The following is a 19352-nucleotide window of genomic DNA, read 5'->3' on the forward strand; positions in this document are numbered from 1 at the left end:
GCTTACATTGGGTGCATCTCTGTCAGGCTCGCGATTCTTAATCGCCTCTCTCCTTTTCCCTCCTCGCTCACTTTTCTCTCGCTTCCATTTCTTTGTTTCCCCTTACTCTTCCACGGACACTTTACCAAGACGCCCGCTCGCCATTTATCCCTTTTTAGGTCTCGCCTATTCCATTCCGCAGGAATGAATATGCAAGTCTAATGCCGCTAAACCACCGCTAAACCAAGGCTCTCAAAAGGCTCCCCAAAAGCGGATTTTCAACAGTTCACGTGAATCACGTGACCACAAGCACGCGCATTTCCCCACATGAAAGGCATCAGCCTCTCTCCCACAGGCTCCCCCAGCGTGCGCTCGGCCGGCCTCTGGCATTTCTCCTCCCCTAATTATTCACTTCACTTATCACGACCGCCAGGCCGTGACTCACTCGCATTTCTCCTCCCACCAGCCCACCGCAGCCTGCCCAGCCTGTGCCGTCTCTCCCTACCCCTTAACCTTTCACCCTGCCCCCACCACCTCTCTGCCCCCCATCGTTTGCGAGAACTTCTTTTTCTACTTCCGGTCACTGCTTGTTTTACTTTCATGCAAGAAGGGTGTCCAACAAGGGTTGTGATCCATGCCACATTTTAAGGATAACCACTATGTAAATCATTTGCATTTATATCAATTAATTGCATATTTCTCATGTGTATGGCTTGTTTAATTAGCGTGGTTGTGCTGTACTCCCACGCAGTCCCCCCACACCCCCCTGTGCAGCACCTCCCTCATTGACTCGAACCGCTTTCTTTCCCCTCATTGTAAATGTAAATGTAAATGCCTTGTTCTTTGACCGGCTGTAATGAATGGTTTGTCACACGTGCACAGTGCCTATGGTGTCGCTGCACCTTCCTGCAGGGGCTCACACTCTTATGAAACAGTCCATGCCGTCCCCCGTAAACTTCAGTGCGCAGCGGCTTTTCACCGTAGAATGTGAGTTTTTGTGTGTGTGTCGTATTTACTGCGGAGCGTGTGCAGCGACAAGACCATACTTCTATGATAATGGCTCTCGGTTCCAGGCACATACGTACTTTGTCCGCATACAGGGCAAGAGTTAGGCCATTTTTCAAACCCTGGGGGGGACTCGTATGCAAAATGTAGGGTGTCAGAGCTGCTCCTCCACCCTCTCGCTCCACCCTGCGCAAACGGCATCAACCATCTGTGCGAGATGGATTAGTGTTGCACCCTGCTAGTGTGAAAGCTTCCGACTGGTGCTGCTCCTGCACTGTCGCAGTGTACACTGTCACAAAAGACGATAACAGTTTATTTCAGGAAGTGGTCACGCATTCATCCCCTTTCAACAGCTCAACCCACGACAGACTCACTTTAGATGATGATTGTGACAAAACATGGTAGAGGTGTATGCCAGGCTTCACCTCAGGGACAGTTTGTGTGCTCCTCTGCAATTCTGGCTTTGGTCTTTCCTCGCCATCTGCTGCTTGCCCATTCGCATCCCTGCCCCCCCTTCTCTGTTACTCTTCCAGCCAAATGCTTTTCCCCCCATTTGTTTACATCCCCAACACCCAGCTCCTCCATTGCTGCTTCCTCTGAGCCTCTTCCCACTGCAAACAAAACAAGCATTGACATAGCCAATAGGTCTCGCTTTTGTGACCTTATAAGTATTTTCTGATGGAGATAGTCATTTTTTAGACCCCCTCTCTTCTTTCTCTCCCTCTCTCTTGCTCCCTCTCGCACTCCCATTCCCTCTTCCTGCCCCTCCTTCCCTCACTCTCTCGCTCTCTTCCTTCTCTCTTTCTTTCTGTCCCTCTCTCCTCTTCCCTCCCTCCCCTCTCTATCTCTCTTTCTCACCCTCCTTCTTACCTCCCCTCTCTCCACCCTCTTTCGCCCCTTCCTTCTCTCTCGCTCCCTCTTTCCTCCCTCCATCTCTCGGCCCTTCCTTCTCTTTCTCTCACTGCCCTCTTGCCTCCCCTCCCTACCTCACACTCCCTCCCCTTCCTTCTCTTTCCCTCACCCTTCTCTTCTCTTTATCTCTCGTATATTCCGTGCTTTTGAGGCACATTTGCGAAATATACTTTTGTGACCTCCGTCACATGAAACTAGGTTGAATTTTCTCTTGTAGTTGCATACTTGATCTAACACGTTGTATTCTGTAGTGAGAAGATAAGAGCGCAAGTTCACCGAATGTCTGAGCTGAGTTCTGGGTCTTCCCGGCTGTGATTTGGTTGTACGGGAAACACAAACAGAGGCAGATGTTACACAGTGTTGCCCATATGCCGTTAAATGAGAAGGGGGTGTTGAAGAATATACACATTACAAATGCCACCCGCCACGCAAATATTCGACAAACACATCGTTTAAATACATAGGGTAACCTTGGGGAGATACTCAAAAAATACACTATTAGGTACAACTGAGGCGTACTAACGCTTCCCTTTATCGCATGGCTGGGCTTCCTGACCTGAACCCAAGCTAACCCGGAATGGTCACCGCCCCAGGCACAGAGTACCTTTAGCAGAGCCAAATGGACTGCGAGGCTTTCCCCCCTCCACTCATGATGAACGTGCCTATTTACAGCCGCCGTCGCTTAGCTGGGTTTTTCATGAACTGTGTCTGCCACACTGCTTGCGTTGTATTGCTATTGCAGCAGTTCTGTATATCGCAAACAAACCTGGTCGAAAGGCAGCTGCTTATGCCACAGCTGTTTCATCACGAGACTAGCCTCCACGTTCACTTCTCTAAAACGTGCATGCACTGAAACTAAAATCCCAGCTATTTTAGGGAAAAACCCTGTACCACCCCATTTGAATTGAAGAGGTTTCAATGCTTTGTTGCTGCCCGTTGACTTACAACGTGCTTTCTCTTCCCACAAACTCGATGTTTGTGTTCCTTTAATTTGAGATGCTTTTAGCATTACTGTCACACGCGCACACAACCACACGCGCACACAACCACACACGCACACAACCACACCTTCAGTGCACACTTTCACCAGACATACACACCATCAGTCGTCAGTGCACGCTTTCGCAGGGCACAAACACCACCAGCTGTCAGTGCACACTTTCATCTGGCACAAACACCGCCAGCCGTCGGTGCACGCTTTCACCAGGTGCGCACACACCACCAGACGACAGTGCACGCTTTCACCAGGTGCGCACACACCACCAGCCGTCAGTGCACGCTTTCACCAGACACACACACACCACCAGCCGGCAGTGCACACTTTCACCAGGCACGCACACGCCACCAGCCGTCAGTGCACGCTTTCACCAGGCACGCACACGCCACCGGCCGTCAGTGAACGCTTTCACCAGGCACGCACACACCACCAGCCGTCAGTGCGCGCTTTCACCAGGCACGCACACACCACCAGCCGTCAGCGCACGCTTTTACCAGGCACGCACACACCACCAGCCATCAGTGCACGCATTCACCAGGCACGCACACACCGCCAGCCGTCAGTGCGCGCTTTCACCAGGCACACGCACACACACCACCAGCCGTCAGTGCACGCTTCCACCAGACACACACACACACACCACCAGCCGGCAGTGCACATTTCCACCAGGCACACACACCACCAGCCATCAGTGCCCACATCAATTGTTAACGCATCCACAATTAACTATTGTAGCAATCACAGTATGGCGCATTTTACTTTTAAACATATTCATCTAAAGCACAGCATGCCACCATTGCTACAAAAATAAACACACATTTTTTTGGCCTACAATTTATAGACTTTTGTTGCAATTGGTGTTGCAATATTTAGCAATGGCAATAGCTCAAACTTAATTAATGGTAGACCTATTGCATTGTAAATGCTTGTTCCGGTTGCTACTTTGCACTGTTGTCTCTTTCCTTAATTCTCTACCTCTTCGTTTTTCTAGCGCTCTTCTCTTCTTTCTTCTTTTTTTACTCATTTTTCTCTTGCTTCCATTTCTTTGTCTCCCCTTACTCTTCCACGGACATTTTTCCTAGACACCCGCTCACGTTTCATCCCTTTTTTTTCGGTTGCTACTTTGCACTGTTTGCTCTTTCCCTAATTCTCTACCTCTTAGTTTTTCTAGCGTTCTTCTCTTCTTTCCTTACTCATCCATCTTGCCTCGTTCTTTTCTCTCTCCTCTTTTTGTCTCCTTCCACTTTTCTCTCCCCTTTTTTGTTGCGAGTTCTTTGACTAGGGTCAACTTACAGGACATCTACTTTGAAGCGAATGCGTTCGCGCTCACTGTTGTGTAACTGAGCCTTCTTGTGGCCTGTTGTGAGTGAGAAATGTGCAGTGGTAAATATGGCCTTTTGATGAGAAGACTTTGTATACCTCTAGCCTAGTAGTTGTATGGGTACTGAGTTCCTAATAAAAAGAAAAACTCTCCCATTGAATTACCCATTAACCATCAATTTAAAGGCGTGGACAAATAGATGCATACATGAGTAGTTGAATAGTGTATATATAGTCGGTCGGTATGTGGTTAATAGGCATATGAGACAGAATCACCCATAGCCACAAACGTATCAATTTTTTAACTTTATCAAGCAGACAACCCTTTATGCATTTGAATTCAGGGCTGCAGGGGTTGCTGGAGTGAACTGCAAGCCCCAATGAGCATTGCGCCAGGAGTAGCCATCTTCCTGCACTTTTGCACTCAAAAGCGTTTTTGATCTTCTGCAACACGGACGCTACAGAGGCTGCAGGGGCTGCTGGAAGGGCCTGCATGCTCTGGCAAACATCGTGCCAGTTGGCGCCACCTTAAAGCACTTTTGCGAGAAAAGGCGCGGTTGATCTCCCGCAGTGTGGGACGTTACTGAGGCTTCAGTTGTTCCCGGAGGGGACTACAAGCCACGGTGAGTATCATGCCAGGAGGCGCCAACTTCCACACTTTCGCTCTCAAAAGTGATGTTAATCTCCCACAGCATTAGACGTGCCTAGGCCCGTTCTGTGCCAGGAAGAGGCAGGGCAAAGCCACCCCCTTTGGTTCTGCATCCAAGGTAATGTGACTACTTTGCTCTGTGGCATTTGAATAGCTGGTGCTGGGATTGAGAATTGTTTTGTTGTGATCATACCCAATTCTGGCTTTTTATACTTGATTTGCTGTTTTTTGGCGTGTCTCGTACTCCGAACTTTAGTTGGCTCTTTCCTTCTGTTTTTGACACCCCGCCCTAGCCAATAGTTAGCGCCTTTAGGACCTTTTAAGTGTTTAGCCATGCAACAGTTGAAGTTGTTGCACCAAGGATATTGTGCTGCATAACTAAATACTTATAAGGTTCCAAAAGCAACACCTATTGGCTATTCCAATGCTTGTTCTTTTTTGTTTTGATGCTTACTTTCATTGGTTACTCTAAAACATCATGAAAGGGGGGTGGGCATGACTCTGGGGAGTTTCCCGCTGCTCGTAATGGAACTTGTCACCAGGGCCAGAAGGTAATACCAATCCTACCTGAGAAATACCTTATTAGATAAAGGGAACAATGGGGGTCATTTTATTAGTAATGTTCTCACTCATGAGTCTTGCGTTGCAACGACGAAGAGAAGTCTCTCTGCATCTCACCACTTTGTAGTTGAGATGGCTGAGCATCTGAGGAACTTGAGACATTGAGAATGGGGAATACCCCCTTTAGGGGTTTGCCGAAGTGCTGCCACAAGTTCACCCATAAGGACATTCACGAGGTGTATAACCATTATCTGCCGAAGGATCACAACTTTGCAGGGTGTGATGCATGTGCCGAAATCCTGCCCAAGACATTAAAGACCAGAGAGCAGCAGAAGTGAGCACATTACACCGTGAAACTGTCCCAGTGTAAGCAACCCTCTTAGCGAGACTTGGGACTGTCAAGCAACCAGAAGAACCCAGAGGAAACCGAAGTGAGACAGGGGAGGTTGACGTTGAAAAAAGAGTAGGGTACCGAAGAGGACTGCAAAGAAAGAGGATTCAAAGAAGCACCAGGTAACATCACAGGGGCGCACAGCGGGCCAAGCTGAGACCTTCAAACTCTGTGTCCTTGAAGACTACCCTGGGGCCAAAGCAATCTGTAACTGTGGGGAAGTCAAAATCGAATGAACCCAAACTCAAACTCGACTCAAAAGACCTACTTACTCTCTCTTCATTGTCTGCATGCTTCTTCCCTGCTCTCTTGCCTGTTACTTCTCGATTCCCACCTACATGCTCCATTTTGCTTCAGTCACCAAGGGTTGCTTCCACTGTCCCTTTATTGCTTTGTTGCTTCCACTCCGCACATCCGCGTTTCTGCCCCACCAGTCCTTTAAAAAAAAAAAAAACCTTCAATGTGTTAATTAATTTTTTCCAGGAGGCTGTGCAACATGGCTAAAAGCAACAAAGCCGATAAGTCCCAAAGACTAGACCTGTTGGCTTTGCCAGTGCTTGTTTATGTTCAAAACCCAGTCATCAATTCAAGCTGATGTTACAGATTTTTGTTTTTTGTTTTAGTTGTAGCATGTTGAACATCTCATGTATGTAAATGGATGCATATCTTGCCTTGGCAGCTGATTATCTTCTTTCCCACACCTTTCCCTGGCAACATAGACTGTCAGCCAAAGGTCTGAAGATGCATTGTGTGGTCCTGTGGGCAAAATAAATATGCAGACTTGTTGCCCTTGACTCTAAACATTATGTCCTGGGCGTTAGGAATTCCACACTCGGATACTACCAAGGAGCATTCTAAATGGCCACAAATAGCCATATTTTGCTCACATGTATAAAAGTTATCATATTGGTATCCCTGCCAGTAAAACAAGCTGAAGTTGCAGATTACTGTATTTTATAAGAGCGTTTGTCCGAACAGCAAAAAGGTCTTGTGTTAATAAATCCTATATACAAGTTTGAACATTTTATAGGTTTGGGATTCACTTCTTGCCTTACCAGTAGCAGGCATTCCCCTTTACCACAACCATACCACGTCACTTTAAGCAGGCAGCCATAGGGTTTGTGCTACATAGGGTTGGGACTACTTGTCCAGGGACAAAATAACTATGAAGCCTTGTTGATTTGACCCAAAACAATAGGTCCTGGGCGGCATCCAAAATACATTTCACACTGCTGTGTTTCAGTAACCAAACGGGCTAGAGTTACATTTCATTTGTCCATTGCCCATAGTCACATATCATTGATGTATTGCTAAATTGTAATCTTACAATGGGTGTAGAAGGAAAAGAGGAGAGCAATATGTAGAAAGCAGATGTAACTGAATAGTCTTGAACGTTATTATATTAGTATTCAAAACCAAATGATTATTTGATTTAAAATTCCCAATACAGACTCCAAATGGTTTGCAGGAATTCCTTGAAAGAAATAACGTCCTGATATCACTTTAGGACGGATAATAAAACAATTTTAAATCACCTTTGTGCTGCTGTCTTTAATAGCTGTACATTAATGAAAAGGATAGCCTAGGCTTGTAGTGTGTCCTTGGTTTGAGGTGGGCCACTCCCAAACACATTATTTTTAGTGTGAGCAGTAGGAACCATGTTAGAGTAGAGCAGCACCTCACATCTTTACAATTGTTTAAAAGAATGGGCAGTCAGTTGTCAAGAAGTGGAGTGCAGGCTGTACAGAACTGCAATAGGCTCTATATTTATTCACCAACAATATTTCTGAAAATAAGCAATGCTTCCATGATGTTAAAAATCGTCTTTCTAATTCCAATGAGGATACTGACAGCAATGTAATAGCCAAATGTTGCACAATTATTTCCTACAGTAGGATGTTGCAAGGTGAAAGAAAAATCATTGTAATCTAATGTCAGATTATTTAAATATTAGAGATTATAATGTATGTATGGTATTTCTATAGCGCAGACCAAGCCAAAGCGAAGCGGAGAACTGTTCAGGGTCACAGGCAAAAATAAATGAGTGATTGGATGGCTATCTGGTTTCTAAGAGGGAGATGGACGAATTTGTGATGGCTATGCCAAAATAGTTTAATTGCCTGTGTGCATAGATGTAAACTGATGTTGACTTGTTTTGTATTTTATGTACTTTGTGGTCACCACTACGAAGTCTTAGCTGTGTGTGCGCTGAACCACCAGAGGTGGTGAGCTTAGTAGCTAGATAGTGTCAGTCATCATGGCTTTGTAGATGATTTAGCGGATTGTGAGGATGATGTGGGTCAGCAGGGGACACCAGTGAATTTCCCACCAGGGCCGGACGGTGATCTGGTTATATTTTCCAAGCCTTGGATGAGGCATGCTGTACAATGTAAACCCCCCCTCAAGGGGGGTGTGGGGAGGGAAGGAGGGATGGGGGAGTCATAGTGGAGTCTGGTAGACCATGTAGCCGGGCATTTTCACCATCCAGGTGAATCGAGGTGAATGAATGAAGGAGCAGAACGTGTTCTCTACTGGTAATTGGTAACCTTTTAATATAATTTGTGACGGGTAAAACTGGTTTGATTTCAACTTGGGTTTCATCTTACATGGGCGACTCCTTTTTAGAGTGCCAGTGTAGAGAAAAGGCTTTTAGAACTAAGCATGAGTTGATAGCTCATTTGTCACAGATCATGGCTTTACGTATGGTCAGAGAAATGACTTCTATTAATTAGAGTATATGTTAGATATAGCTCTAAGAAAACGAAATCGCTGTTCTTCCACAGGTCGAAGCGGTGAGAATGTATTATTTAAAGTGGGCTGTGAAAAGTAGCTTCATGATTACATTAGTTTCTTTGAACAAATAGAGACAAATTTGCTTGATTAAAATTATGGCATCTGATCTGGCACAATTAGGACAAGTTTGGTGTACAATGTTTTCGTTTTAAACATGTGCAAAATCTGGGTTGGTTATTTTTCCATTGCGTAAGGCACATAATACGTGCTGGAACTATAGGTATGAAGCAAATTTCGCTATGATGGTAATCTCTGTAAAAGATGAGCATGAGGTACACCCTTGTGTACAAAGGACAAACGAGAGCCCATGTCCAAGCGAGAGCCCATGTCTTAAAAGTTTGTAAAGACATTTAGTGAAATGTTTTTCTGTTGTTTGTTTTTTGTAGACATTTACAAGAAATTAAGCGACACCCAGCAATCTGGATTACTGTGAAATAAGATTGCATAATACATTTTTTCTGATGGGTTCTTCACCTTTAGTATATTCTTGGCGCCTAGACTCGATCTGTAAACTATTCTATAGGTCTTCCACGGCAGCAGGGGATACTCTTTAACTTTTTCATGCTGCTGCGTGCTTCACTTGCGTGTTTTTTTTTTACGTATGCGCATCACTAGCATGTTTTGTTTTTTCCATGCTTTGCCAATGCTTGTTGTTAATGATCTTTCTGCGGTTATAAACCAGAATTAAGGTGAATTAAATACGTTTAAACAGACTGGAAAAAACATTTCTCTTCTAACTCCAGGTCTCCTTCGGTAGGGTCTGCCTTGCTTAGGTAATTGTGAGCTTTAAAACCCGCTCACTAAATTCAAGTGGAATTGACTCGTCATACATTGCCTATCCATTTGCGTGATGTCCTACATGTTAGCGTGTATACTACCATGTCACCGCCCTCCCCCACTCACCGGGAGCTCTACCAGTGACCTCTCCAAATCCACAAGCAGGGAATCCTGCACTTGACTTGTCAGCATGTGAAAGCAGCGCATGCGCACTTGGCTGCATGTAGCAGCACAGCCTTGAGGAGCATGTGTGTAAGCGTGGGCACCGTCTTCCAACAACAGCCCGTCATATGGGTGGGATGGGTGGGGGTTGGGGGGGATGGGTGGGGGCTGGGGGGAGAGATTTGTTGCAGCTTTGTTTCTTCTCTTCTCTCTTACACTGGTGAGTATTACAACAAGCATTGGCATAGCCAATAGGTCTCGCCTTTGGGACATTATAAGTGTTTAGCCATGCAACCGTTAATGTTGTTGCAGTAAGGATATTGTGCTGCATAGCTAAATACTTATAAGGTCCCAAAAGCGAGACCTATTGGCTATGCCAATGCTTGTTTACATTATGGTGGCAACACAGTTGTGGCCCCGAGGTGATGACTGCTAGCAATCTTGCATAGGGTGGTAGCTAATGTAAACTTGTCTGATATTGTCACTATTAGTAATAACAGTAGCTCGGGAAGATATTTATTGAACATAAGTAGCTCTTATTACAGTAAAGTTTGGAGACCCCCGTTCTGTGTCGGAAAAACACGCTTCAGTTTGATCTGGTTACTTGTCTGGAACCTGGTGTCTGTGCCGCCCATGTATTTAGGGATGCGCTTCATCCCATGAGAGCACCAACGTCCTTGTAGAAGTTCAGGGCTTCTTTCTAACACAATGCACAAGATCTTCAGGATTCCGTCCTTTTGAGAGTGCTCACAAAAACATCATTAATCCTTTTTAGGTCTCGCCTGTCGATGCGCATGCGCATCGAGCTTGCGAGACTATTGGGGCTTAACCACTCTTTAACTAACTTGCAAGGAATCGTGGCGATTCCTTGCAGTGCCCGTGACTTTTAAGCTCAATGCGCATGTGCATTGAGCTTAAAAGCGCGTGCACATCAGTTCCCTCAGCCGCACTCCAGGCCCCTGCTGTTTTCACACCCTCTCCCCGCTCCGCCCCCTCCCCTGCCCGCCGTGTCGCATTTCTCCTCCCCCCTCCCCTTATCTGCCTTTCCCTCCGTCTTGTTTTTTTTTTTATCCGCCCCCTCCCCTGCCCGCCGTGTCGCATTTCTTTTCTCCTCTTTGTGCCCCCCCCCCCACCAGGCTCTCCCGCCCCCATCCTGCTTCCCTCCGCGCAGCCATCTGCCTGCCACACTTCTCCCCTCGTTCGCATTCCCTCCCCCCCCCCCTCCCCCCTCCCCCCCCTACCCCCTCTCCCCCCCCCCCCTCCCCCGGCTTTCCTTGTCCCCTCTGCTTTTTTTTTTCTTGCTTTCCCGGTTTTAGCTTGTTAAAACATGCATTCCTAGGAGACTGTCCTGCGTCAATACATATTTGATTAAATTGTGTGTATTGTTGCTACAAACGCGGTCGCTTTCACTTGCTGCGCTTGTTTACATTTCTGTTGCTTTCCTCCCACCCCCCACCCGCTGTTGATGTTCACAATGCTCCCACCCACCTCCCTTCATTCTCCGCATTCCCTTTCTGTGTTTCTCCTTTTACAAAGACGCATTCGTAGGAGACTGCCCTGTGTGGATGTTTAAAGCTAGGCTGTCATTATTCCCCTACTAAGGCAATCTTTTATAAGCAGGAACGTAACGTTATATGTTATATGGATAGATACACTGCGGCATCGCGTTCTGCTGTAGTTTTCTGTGGGAAATCAAATGTGCACTACCCTTCCTGTTGCCTCTGCTCTGCTCAAGTATATTTCACGGACAAGCTTGCACTGCTGATGTTCCGGATGTACTTGTGCTATCGGCGTATATGACCCTCGTGTGCACCTCGTCTACCCCTCCCGAGACATGCTCCCCACCCAAGTGTGTGTTCCCCTCCCATGCACGTGTCGCGCTCACATGCACCCCTTCTACCACTCCCATGCGCGTGTTCCTCCTCACCTGCGTGTGTTCCCCCTCCTTATTCCCTTTCCGTGCCCATTTTCCCACTCCCCATGCACCCCGTCTATTAATTCGAAAAACATTTTAAAAAAAAGACCAATAACTGCTGCCCAAGCCATTCGTTTAGCTTTAGGGTCCTAAAATAGTCGGAAATGTCACACATGCAGGAGTGCACTTCTGCTCTTCATGACTGGCACAAGTGAACTATTGACATATATCACGTGCAGGGAAAACATCAATCTATGATCCGTTGGCCTCACAGAAGGAACACAGGCACTCTGCCCCCTTTGCTGTTAATGCGGGTTCATTGCTCCAGCCCACATCAAAGGAGGCCAGGCTGCGGTAGACTATTGCAAGCCGACTCAGCACACGAACGCTGTGGTGAAGGTGGAAGGACGCCATTGCTTTAAAGATGGCTACTTCGCTGATGTCTGACTTTACTTTCTGCTTTATGCAAACGTGCCATTATGCATTGAGCATTTTTGTATTGCCATTGTGCAAGCGCATACAAATGTATTTTATTTTATATTTTTTTTATTCATCACACACCCTCACATCCTCTCACCCTCACAAACCCTCACCCACCGTCACACCCTCACCCACTCTCACACCCCCTCACCCTCACACCCTCACTCACCCCCTCATCCTCACCCCCCTCACAACCCTCTCACCCCCACTCAGCCTCACACCCTCGCCCTCACACACTCTCACCCTCACACCCCCTCACTCACCCTCACACACTCACACACCCACTCACCCTCACCCTCACACACCCTCACCCCACTCTCACCCTCACACCACTCAGTGCTACAACACATATGTGTGTGTAGGTGCAAATGCAATGTTCTTGGATTTTCGTCACAATAAAATACACTGAACATAATCTTCACAAACTTTATTTACAAACGTTTAAGCTATTGCCATTATAAATTACAATAACTTTTATTAAGTATTAATTATTTACAAAATAAAAGCCATTGTTATTTGTAATATCAATACATCTAAGTCACGTAAATACAACACACATTGCATTACAAATGCTATAGGTGTCACATTTGCAAAAGTTAAAACTATTGACATTGTAACTGACAAAGCTATTAATTTTGCTATTTTCAAAACCAACACATAAATTAAAAAAGTGTCATTTACAATACCAATCGCTCAAACTTTCCTAATGCGAAAAGTTAAAAGTATGGGCATTGTAAATCACAACACAAAAAAATAAAATTTCATTTAGAAAACAAATAGCTCAAACTTTCCTACTGCGAGACCTATTGGCAACGCCAGTGCTTGTTCTCTCATGACCTGAAGTTTTATTGCACGATTTCACGGTCGTGAAATTTCTATGTGTCCATAAATGTGTGGGGTCAGTTTTTTTTTTTATCAGAGTTTGAAGTGGTCTGTAAATGGTCATACCAGGATTTGCGTTTAATTGCATTAATTTGCTCCAGTGATATATTGGCACACAATACTTAAAGTGACTATAAAGAATCTGCTTGGGTGTCTCTAAGTTTCAGGTTTCATTCTTCGTGGACCAGTGGATGGATGTGAAAAGATTTTTCTAATAAACATTGAAACTGAGTTCGATCCTTGCAGCCTGTATCTTTCCTGTTAATGGAGTCATTAACATTCCTCAGTGGAAGCACAGCAATTGCTGCATTTTAATGAAAGACCAGGTGTTCCATAGAGCGAAAGGCATATTTTAGAAGCATGCAGGATCCACTGCATCTCAACTAACTCTTAATTCTTAAAGACAAAGATAACCAATGTTACTGCAACGTTTAGCTCTTGCTTTCTTTTTTCTATGAAGTTTATCTGTATCTCTGGTTAAATTTATAACAATCTCAATTTGCTGTTTTTCTTACAATGGATTCCTTATTTTGTAGGAATTGGCTCTCCGCAGTCAACTGCCACCTATGGACCAAGACGGAGTTCAGCAAAATCCTGTTCCTTCACCTGGGGTGTCACAGGAATTAAGAACAATGACAATAAATAGTACTGATCCCTTCCTGAACAGGTTTGTGAACAGTAAATTCATATTTTATGTATTTCATTTTTGTTTTTGTAGTCTGACCGCATCTTTAAATTAGGAACTAAACCCACTTAAGCTAAATGGCTTCATTTTAAGGTGAAACCCTCCAGGGGCAACCGAGCCATCTCAACTATTTATTCCTGGTCCTAGTTTGACTGTACCAAAAAAAATCATAAACTACAGTCACCGTAGAAAGAAAAAAATAAGTGTAAAAAATGTTGTACCAGAATTTTAATTTGATGATCTTTGACCCATTGACTTCATCTTTCACCGTTCTAGAGGCACCCTCTACAGTACCAAAGGAAATTCACAAGCTCAGTCCATTAGAGAAAGAATTTAAGACATCTCAGTTGCCCTTAGTCCCTCCAGGGTTTATGGAGGTACATTGTAGATTTTTTGCTATGGGTGGAATTTCTTAAAACACAATATGCTCTATGGTTTTAGTCATCCTGTTGTGAGGCCTTGCCGGTGGTTGACTGCGTTTCTTACACCAGCCAAGGTGGCTCAACGAGTTAAGCACCTGCCGTGCCCAGCTCATGAAACCTGCAATTTCCACTTTTGAATTATAGTATGATCATCTCAGCCCTTCATCCTCCTCGATTAATTAAGTACCATTGAATTGAGCACTGGTAACAACTATTACTAATCCACTATGTAAAACATATTATAATAGTTTGCTCAGAGCAAAGTTCAGTGCAAGATGCTATCTACTGCCTAAGGAAGTGACTATATTTAGCAGGGCTGTGGTGCTGTAATTTACTTCAGTGAGCTAGTTGTGTCCGTGTAATACTATAAGTTTGTCACTTTTTGTAAGCTTTATTTGTTTTATATATTTAAACTGTTTTTAAACACACAGTGGTACTTACCATTCAAGAGATGAGAGCACCGACAGTGGACTGAGCATGAGCAGTTACAGTGTTCCTAGAACTCCAGATGACTTTCTGAACAGTGTTGATGAAATGGATACAGGTGAGTGATTTCTAAAGGTATTTCATACCTTGCTATCACCCGGACATTAGTTTTGCGCTAAGGTTGCAAAGATACCGTTTTAAAATGGACACACCATAGGATTTTTTTTTTTAAGTGTTTGAAAAATGGAAACCTTGCAACAAATCCACTTTAAACTTATTCCAGCTACGTTGCGGCCCTCAAACTCCCAAAAATAAAACCTCAAGCGGTCCCAAGGAATATTTTTTTACCCATCGCCTTCTCAGTCAGAAAATGGTAGTAGAAAAAATAATTTCTACCATGCTTTGTTCAGCGAAGTCTTGATAAAAACAAATCAGGTACATTAAACTGTTGAGACCTTCCTTGTCATACTGCTCAGTCCCATCCATCGTCGCCAGTGTGACTAGCTTCATGTAAAAGATTGCAGGACATGTGGTGCAGATGACAAAGCATTTATTCTCCAAATAAGGTCTCATCCAGCCACAATGGTAGATAAACGGCTCTGTCCCCACTAACTGCCAACTCCCACTGGCCTCCCCCATTCCATCACATCATCATCCACCAAGATTCCATGAGAGGACTGCTGCAACTGTCAGACAGCTTCATCTCACTTTGTGTGCACCTATCACAATGTGCTTGCTATAAACTCCATTCAACTCCTTGTCATGAATCATTGATGATTTATTAATAGGCTGTAAGGAGTTTATTTCCGAAAACTCGTTTTTGTTCTTCAATTAACATTGTGTTTTTTCATGGGATGTCTGTAACGACAATTCACATGTCAGTGATGACCAAAACAGCAGCCTTTCGTAAGGCTATTGTTTTACTTATTGCTATTTTACTGAGAGAGGTTCAGTCTTCACTTTTTAGGTCTGGGCAGCTATCTGCTCGAACTGTCTCCAGTATATATAGAGTGTGCTGCGTGCTAGCCATCTCCAGCCATTGTCTTGTTTGGAGAAGCCCCCTTTTAAACTGTTGCTTTTAGACTTCGTCAATCATATCTTGTATCAAACCTGAGGACCTGCTGTTATCTATTTGGAGTGTTATTGCATGCAATGCACGAGGGCCTATTTTGCACCCAAAAAGGAAATTCAATTATCACACTTCGCCACATTCAGTGCACTCAATTTACCTCAAACATGTTGAAAAGAGAAGTCCTTATTCTATATTTTTTCATCGCAGCCTACATTATAAAAATATTTGTCAGGACTAGTGTGCAATCCTGACACTAAAATGGCAGCCCTAGTGTGTTTCTCTTTCACGTTGGGATGGCCATACTCCATCCCCAGCCATACAGTCAATAAGCATTCTATCAACGGTGACGTCACAGAGCGTGCCACAAGGCTGTAGCTAAATATTTAAACAGCGTTGATAATACCAAGCTCGCTTGTGGCTGCTCGTTGTTGCATGTGGATGGCTGTATTTATTTATTTTCTCCGGTGGTTTCTCTGCCCATGTCTGCCTCCCTGAACAAACATCTGAGACCAAAGGTTTTCATAATATGGGGGAAGTCACTTGATCTCTGGTAAGCTGATGACGTTCGATATGCAGATGCAGTATTTTAGAAAGATGTGAGGCAGAAAGGGGCCTAAGCGAAGAAGACTGAGGGACTGTAGAGGAAAGTGTTGGAAAGCGGACAGTGAGGGAGATTATGAAACACCATAGTTCACAGGCCCTTCCACAGACATTAGTAATTCAATCTCTCCTATTTCCAGAATCAAAACTTTTTAATTTCTTATTATTCACAGCAAAATCATTGCTCCTTATTTACCTGCTAGTGCTAACAGGTATTCACAAAGCCAATATGTATGGTTTGTTTTAGCCATATGTTTGTCGTTTTGTAAAATGTCTGGATGCATTAACGAAAAGTCAGAGACACTCGAATACTGGTTGGGTGGCCACCTGTGTAAAGCACAAGAGTTTTGTTCAAGTTTTCTTCTTTTTTGGGGGGTGGGAGGGGTTTGGGGTGGGGGTTATTAATCATACAGAGCGTCAATAATTCATTACCGACACTTAATCCATCCCTCTCATACCTCATGCCCTTTCTTGTCATTTTTAGCAGTTCTTACATACAGAACATCAGGGATTCTCTACTTCCCTTTAGCCCACCAAACCACCCCCGTCCCGGGCACTGTTCCCTTTCGGTTCCAATAACCCTCTGCAACCTTGCTGCTGCCCTACCGCCCTAGCCCCTTGTAACCCTCCTTGTGCCCATGAGTTTCTTCTTATACCCTCATCCATAGAGAACTCCCTCCTGGAACCCATATCACAGTAGGCCATGAAGCGCTCTCTGAGCGGGGAAAAGGGACAGTGCCACTGCAGAAGCTGAGGGAGAGGGCCAGGATGCTGAAATGTTTTTATAGACGTCGATCGAAAACACAAGAAGAAAAACGAAAAGCGTGCACAGGGAAAGCAGAAAAAACTGGTGGTGGGTTTAACCGAGAACTCCAGATTATAGAAGACTGCCTTGACACAAAAATCTGTCCAACCGAAAGCGAGTCACGGTCAAAAGAGCCCCCTGCATCCCATACCAAGAACACTGCAGGTGGTCAAGCTTCAGAGAAGAGACAGGTGTCGAAAGATGATTGTGGAAAAGGCAAGAAAACCACAGTCCGTGCACCGGCAGCCAAAACTTTGACGACGAAGAAAAGACTGGCAAGCGCACTTGACTTGACATCTAATAAAGCAACCTAGAAATAAAATGTAAGAAAAGAAATGGCTGCGATCCTTCAGAAAAAGGATATTTACTCATCCCTCTAGGGATTCTGAATACTGTCAAAACCTTCAACATAAAGCGTGCAGAAGGAGATAGACTTGGTGGAATTGGAACCCCCAACAACACCAGAGCCACAGGAAAAGGAGGAACAAGAACTCCTCTATGTAGAGTAGGACCCAGAGTCATAGGGTCTGTTCCAGGACTTCAAGGGGTCTGAAGGCATTGAAGAGCAATGACAAGACCTTAAATGCAGATTCCCTTCAGAGAAGGAGTGGGCACTTATTCGCCGAGGCCTTCATCTGCGGATGACACGAATGGCCATAGACCAGGGAAAGAAGGCTGTCTTGATTTTATTAGATCTGTCGGCAGCCTTCGACACGGTCTCACACAACATCTTAGTGGACCGGTTGGTGGCCGCAGGAATAGGAGGGACGGTCTTGGGTTGGCTTAGGAACTTTTTAAACAACAGACGCCAAATTACAGTTCTGGGCAAATTTCAGTCGGAAGCTAAGGTCATCAGCTCTGGGGTCCCCCAGGGCTCGAGGTTAAGCCCTGTTTTTTTCAATCTATATATGGTACCCCTGATTGAGCTAATTGCATCATTTCATATCAGTACAATATCATATGCAGATGACACTCAGCTCATTCTGGTACTGGATGGGGAACTGCCTGGGGCGGAGGAAAACCTGAAAAATTGCTTAACCGCTACATTTAAATGGATGACTGAGAATCATCTCAAATGCAATTCCGGCAAGACGGAGATCTTGCCTTTCGGAAATCAAAATCGGTTTTCCCCGAAAAACTGGTGGCCGGACGATGCTGAAGCCCCCCCTGATGCCATCTTGTCTGCTCGAAACCTGGGCATTAAATTTGATGACCAACTGTGCTTTAAACAGCAAGCGGTGGCCGTAGCTGGTATGTGCTTCCACATAATTAAATCTCTGAGGAAGTTTTTTGATCTTCTTCCTCTGTCAGCCAGAAAATCAGTCGCAGTTGCCTTAATAACCTCGAGGCTGGAATACTGTAACATCCTATATGCTGGAGTCAATAAGTCCGTACTCCATAGGCTACAGATGGTCCAACATGCTGCTGCCCGGCTGGTGCTACGTTGGCCCCGTAAGTCATCTGCGTCAGCTGCGCTTAAGGCACTGCATTGGTTACCAATTGGCAAAAGGATCCTATTTAAGATCTTGCTGATCACATTTAGAGCCTTTCAACAGCAAGGGCCTAAATATTTGTGTAACGGTTTTAAACGGTACCATCCTACCCGTTGCCTGAGGTCTGCTAATCAGAACTTGCTAATAATCCCCAGATTCAGACTGGCTACCAAAGGAGGAAAATCTCTTTTCATCCTGGGTGCTAGGGCCTGGAACAAGCTTCCACTTTACCTTAGGTCACTGTCCCATGAAACTCAGTTTAGGAAAGCTTTAAAAACTTGGGTGTTTTCTCTTACAGATACGGCCTGCATAGCATTGGTGTAATGTGTAAAGCGTTTCCATTAAGTTGATCTCTTTCCCTCGACTGTGTCATAGCGCCAAGATACTCCTTGGAGTGATAGGTGCGCTATAAAAGTGTCCCTTACATTTACATCGCCATTTACAATCCAATTGTGAAAAGCGCAGAAGAATGGTACAGTGTCCAGTTGGAGGAAGAGAAGTTGCAGACATTTTTTCTGCACGAGACACGCCTGCCATCCTATATGTTTGTTGACTGACATTCTAAGTTGACCTCTAATGGATTGTATTCCTGGAGTACTTCTTTATGTGCTTTATACCCATCTAATGCATTGCAGAGATGCAAATAAGGAAGAACTATGACCTGTGCATGTATAGTTCCACGGTCAGTTGCTCATGCGACGTGAGTTTTCTGCTAGACGTCTCCTAGTTTAGAGTTCCCCAGCCTATCCCAGTTCTTCAAAACTTAGAGCATTGCTGCTTCATACAGCGATGTGCCCATCCACGGTGGAGTGTCTCTAATAAGCACTTACCACCACCTTATCCACTTCATTCTCTTTTCAACAGATAATAGGATAATAGGAATAGCCATGAGGGACGGTGCTTGGGCTTCCTCGTATAGTCAAGACCATGGTGCATTCCTGGTGTAAGCGGTCCACTCAAGTCTCGTGGCTGGATCAATCCAGTCCCCAAAGGTCCAGTCATTGATTGGAAGCTGCTGGGCTGCCC

At 44.9% G+C, this 19352-nt stretch overlaps 1 protein-coding gene across 5 annotated transcripts in view; it reads left to right on the top strand.

Annotated features, from left to right (window-relative positions):
• YAP1 (Yes1 associated transcriptional regulator) overlaps positions 1–19352 on the top strand; it is a 202615-nt gene that overhangs the window by 167381 nt on the left and 15882 nt on the right. For all 5 annotated transcript variants that reach the window (XM_078656999.1, XM_078657000.1, XM_078657002.1 and 2 more), the window contains 2 exons: positions 13360–13490; positions 14362–14474. In XM_078656999.1, coding sequence (XP_078513125.1) covers positions 13360–13490; positions 14362–14474 — 244 coding nt within the window. The remainder of the gene's footprint in view (positions 1–13359; positions 13491–14361; positions 14475–19352) is intronic.

The sequence above is a fragment of the Lissotriton helveticus genome, chromosome 8 (assembly GCF_964261635.1).
Source record: "Lissotriton helveticus chromosome 8, aLisHel1.1, whole genome shotgun sequence".
NCBI lineage: Eukaryota > Metazoa > Chordata > Amphibia > Caudata > Salamandridae > Lissotriton > Lissotriton helveticus.